The 2,824-nt window shown below is 57.8% G+C and overlaps 1 protein-coding gene across 1 annotated transcript in view; it reads right to left on the bottom strand.

Moving 5' to 3' along the window:
* The window catches only part of LOC105519239 (spectrin beta chain, non-erythrocytic 4-like), a 19,683-nt gene that overhangs the window by 6,842 nt on the left and 10,017 nt on the right, over positions 1-2,824 (bottom strand). The window contains exons 6-8 of the mRNA XM_011952542.1: positions 2,661-2,824; positions 1,256-1,325; positions 344-636 (exon numbers count right to left, since the gene is read on the bottom strand). Of these exons, the coding sequence (XP_011807932.1) occupies positions 344-636; positions 1,256-1,325; positions 2,661-2,824 (527 nt within the window). The remainder of the gene's footprint in view (positions 1-343; positions 637-1,255; positions 1,326-2,660) is intronic.

Below are 2,824 nucleotides of genomic sequence, written 5' to 3'. Positions count from 1 at the left end.
TTCTCTCTGTTCCCACCTAAGCTCCATCCATCAGCCATTAGATGCACGAACCTTAGGTCCCACCCCTTCCTTTTCATTGGTTGGAATCATCAAAGTTGAGCCCCCCCCATCTGGCCCCACCTACTACCCAAACGGGTTGGCGCGTCTGACGTTAAACCACACCCTCTCCTGCTCATTGGTTGGCTTTCTTGATTTAATCCACCCCCTCCTCTGGCCCCACCTACCACCCCCACCTGCCGGAGGGCCTGAAGTTCAGCCACACCCGCTCCTCAGTCCCACCGCTCCACTCATTGGTCACCCGGAGCCTGAGACCCACCTTCCAAAGCCCCGCCCACACGCTCACCGGTTGGACGACTTGCGGTTAGCATCGAGCTCGCGCTTGCGCAGTAGGAAGCCCTCGTGCTGCACTGTGTGAGTGGGCGGTGGCGGAGGGGCGGGGGCGGAGCCGCCCTGGGCTGGGGCGGAGCGCGAGCGCCGGCTTCCTCCGCCCTCACCACCCTCTCTGGGCCGAGGCCGCCGTCGCGGCTTGGGCCGGTCCCGCGCCCGGGGCCGGTCTGGCCGAGGTGTCCGCTCGGGTGGCTCAAGCCCGTTGGGCAGGCGGCCTGGGGGAAGCTCGCGTGGCTGAGGCAGCGACGGCTGTGTGAAGGGAGGGGGAAAGGGGTGCTGTCCATGGAGGGGGTGTGGGGTCATCTGTTTTGGGGGAGTCATGGGTCTGGGGTCCCATCCGTCTGCAGGGCCGTCTGTCTTGGAGGCGAGTATGGGAGGACCTCAGGGTTGGAGGCCCAATTCTTAGGGCCCCATGGGGTCTTGGGAGTGAGTCTGTTAGGACTCACTGGTTTCGAATCCCTCTCCGTGGTGGGAAGAGGCAGCCAGATCTCTGGAGGTGGGGGTGCAAGCAGGGCGTGTCCCCTCTGTCTGCAGGAGAAACCTGGGGCTTCCTTCTGTGTGTGTGTGTATGAGGCTATGAAGAAATTTGGGACCCCACCGGGCTGAAGAAATACGGAGTCCAGGACAGATGTGAGAAGAGTCTGTGTGTGTGTCTGTGGAGGGGGAGTAGGGGTCTCTTAGGTAGGTGCCCCGTCTTTCTAAGGGGGACATTTTCAGATTCTGGGGACCCTGAGAGTCCATGCTGTCTCTGCAGGTTCCAGGTAGGGAATGGGTCCTGCCAGGGCTAGGCATTGACTGTTTCTGAGATCCTGCCCCTTGCTCTGAAAAAGGGGTCCTTGTATCCCCACCCATCCGGGGCTCAACTTACCCCAGAAGGCAGCCCTGGGCCTGCCTCTTTCTCCTGCAGCTGTTCCACAATGTCAGCCAGAGTGGCCTTCCTGGGGGATGGGGGACAGAAAGACTCAATGAAACCAGGGTTCCTCTCCCAGGGACCTGCCTGGCTGGGCAGAGGAGCCTCCACTTCTTAGCTGGAAGTGCCAGGCCCCTGCCCACTTCTGCAGCTGTTTCTCTCAGATGCTCGCCTTAGGTACCACAGGTGCATGTCTGCTGAATGGAGGACCAAACTTCTCGCCCCTTTGAAAATTTTTTTTTTTTTTTGAGACGGAGTCTTGCTCTGTTGCCCAGGCTGGAGTACAATGGTGCATGATCTCGGCTCACTGCAACCTCTGCCTCCTACGTTGAAGCAATGCCCCTGCCTCAGCCTCCCAAATAGCTGGGACGGCAGGCGTGCACCACCACGCCAGCTAATTTTTGCATTTTTAGTAGAGACAGGGTTTTGCTATGTTGGCCAGGTTGGTCTCAAACTTCTGACCTCACGTGACCCGCCTGCCTCAGCCTCCCAAAGTGCTGAGATTACAGGCATGAGCCACTACACCCAGATACCCCTTTGAATTTTAAGCAGCACAAAGAATAACTTGTAAATGTTGCCTTTCTCCACCCACCCCTGACTCTCCAGTCCCCCGATTACCCCCATTCCAGCCCAGATAATTCTGGGTCATCATTGATGACAAGCCTGTTTTCCCCAGTGGACTGACTGTGAGTCTCTAAAGTCAGGGATGGGACTGGTTCAGTCGTCGCTCGACTCAGCACATCAGGCAGAGTGGGCACTCAGCAAATGTTCATGAAATGTGAAATTTAAAAAGAGTCAAGAAGTCATTGTCTCCTGACCAAAGGCCTCTTTCTGGAGACACAGAGATGATTGGATGGATCTGCAAAACACACAGTGGCCAACTCTGGATTCTGAAAGTCCTGGTGTGTTTAAGCTGAGTGACTTGCCCTCTTTGCGCCTCAGTTGCCCTAGCCGTATGTACGATGGAGAAGACAACAGCTCCCACTTCATAAGGCTGCTCATAGAATTGTGATAAAGGGTCTTCTCTCCAAGGAGGTGAGGGTTCCACTATCAGCCCAGTGGACAAACTGAGGCACAGAGAGGACAAAATCCCTGCCTCGGGGCACCCAGAAGACTTGATGCAGGAGTCACAACCCAGGGGCCAAGAACCTGCGTCTGGAGAAAGGCTTCCCTTCCTGTGTAATAATGGGCACATCGATTCTTTTGCAGCCTCAGTTTACACCCCTGCAAAATGGGTACCGCGACGATATCGCCTTCCTTGGGAAGTTCGGAGCCCTGAAGCCCCTTCACTGGGCCTGTGCTGTGCCAGGAGCTCTCAGCTTTCCCCTCCCCTCACTTCCTGGTCATGCAGTGGGCGCCTCACCCCTTGACTAGGTCTCCTCTGATGGGCATCTCCTGTTCGCTGGACTCCTGCCGCTCCAAGCGCCGCTCACGCCGCTCGCGCCGCCGCTCCATCTGCTCGTAGCGGCCCAGGGTAAGGCTATGTGCCGCCTCGTGCTCCGCTGACTCCTGCCGTTCCGGCCGCCG

The sequence above is a fragment of the Colobus angolensis genome, unplaced genomic scaffold (assembly GCF_000951035.1).
Source record: "Colobus angolensis palliatus isolate OR3802 unplaced genomic scaffold, Cang.pa_1.0 Scaffold34, whole genome shotgun sequence".
NCBI lineage: Eukaryota > Metazoa > Chordata > Mammalia > Primates > Cercopithecidae > Colobus > Colobus angolensis.
This window is presented reverse-complemented; position numbering and strand designations above follow the sequence as displayed.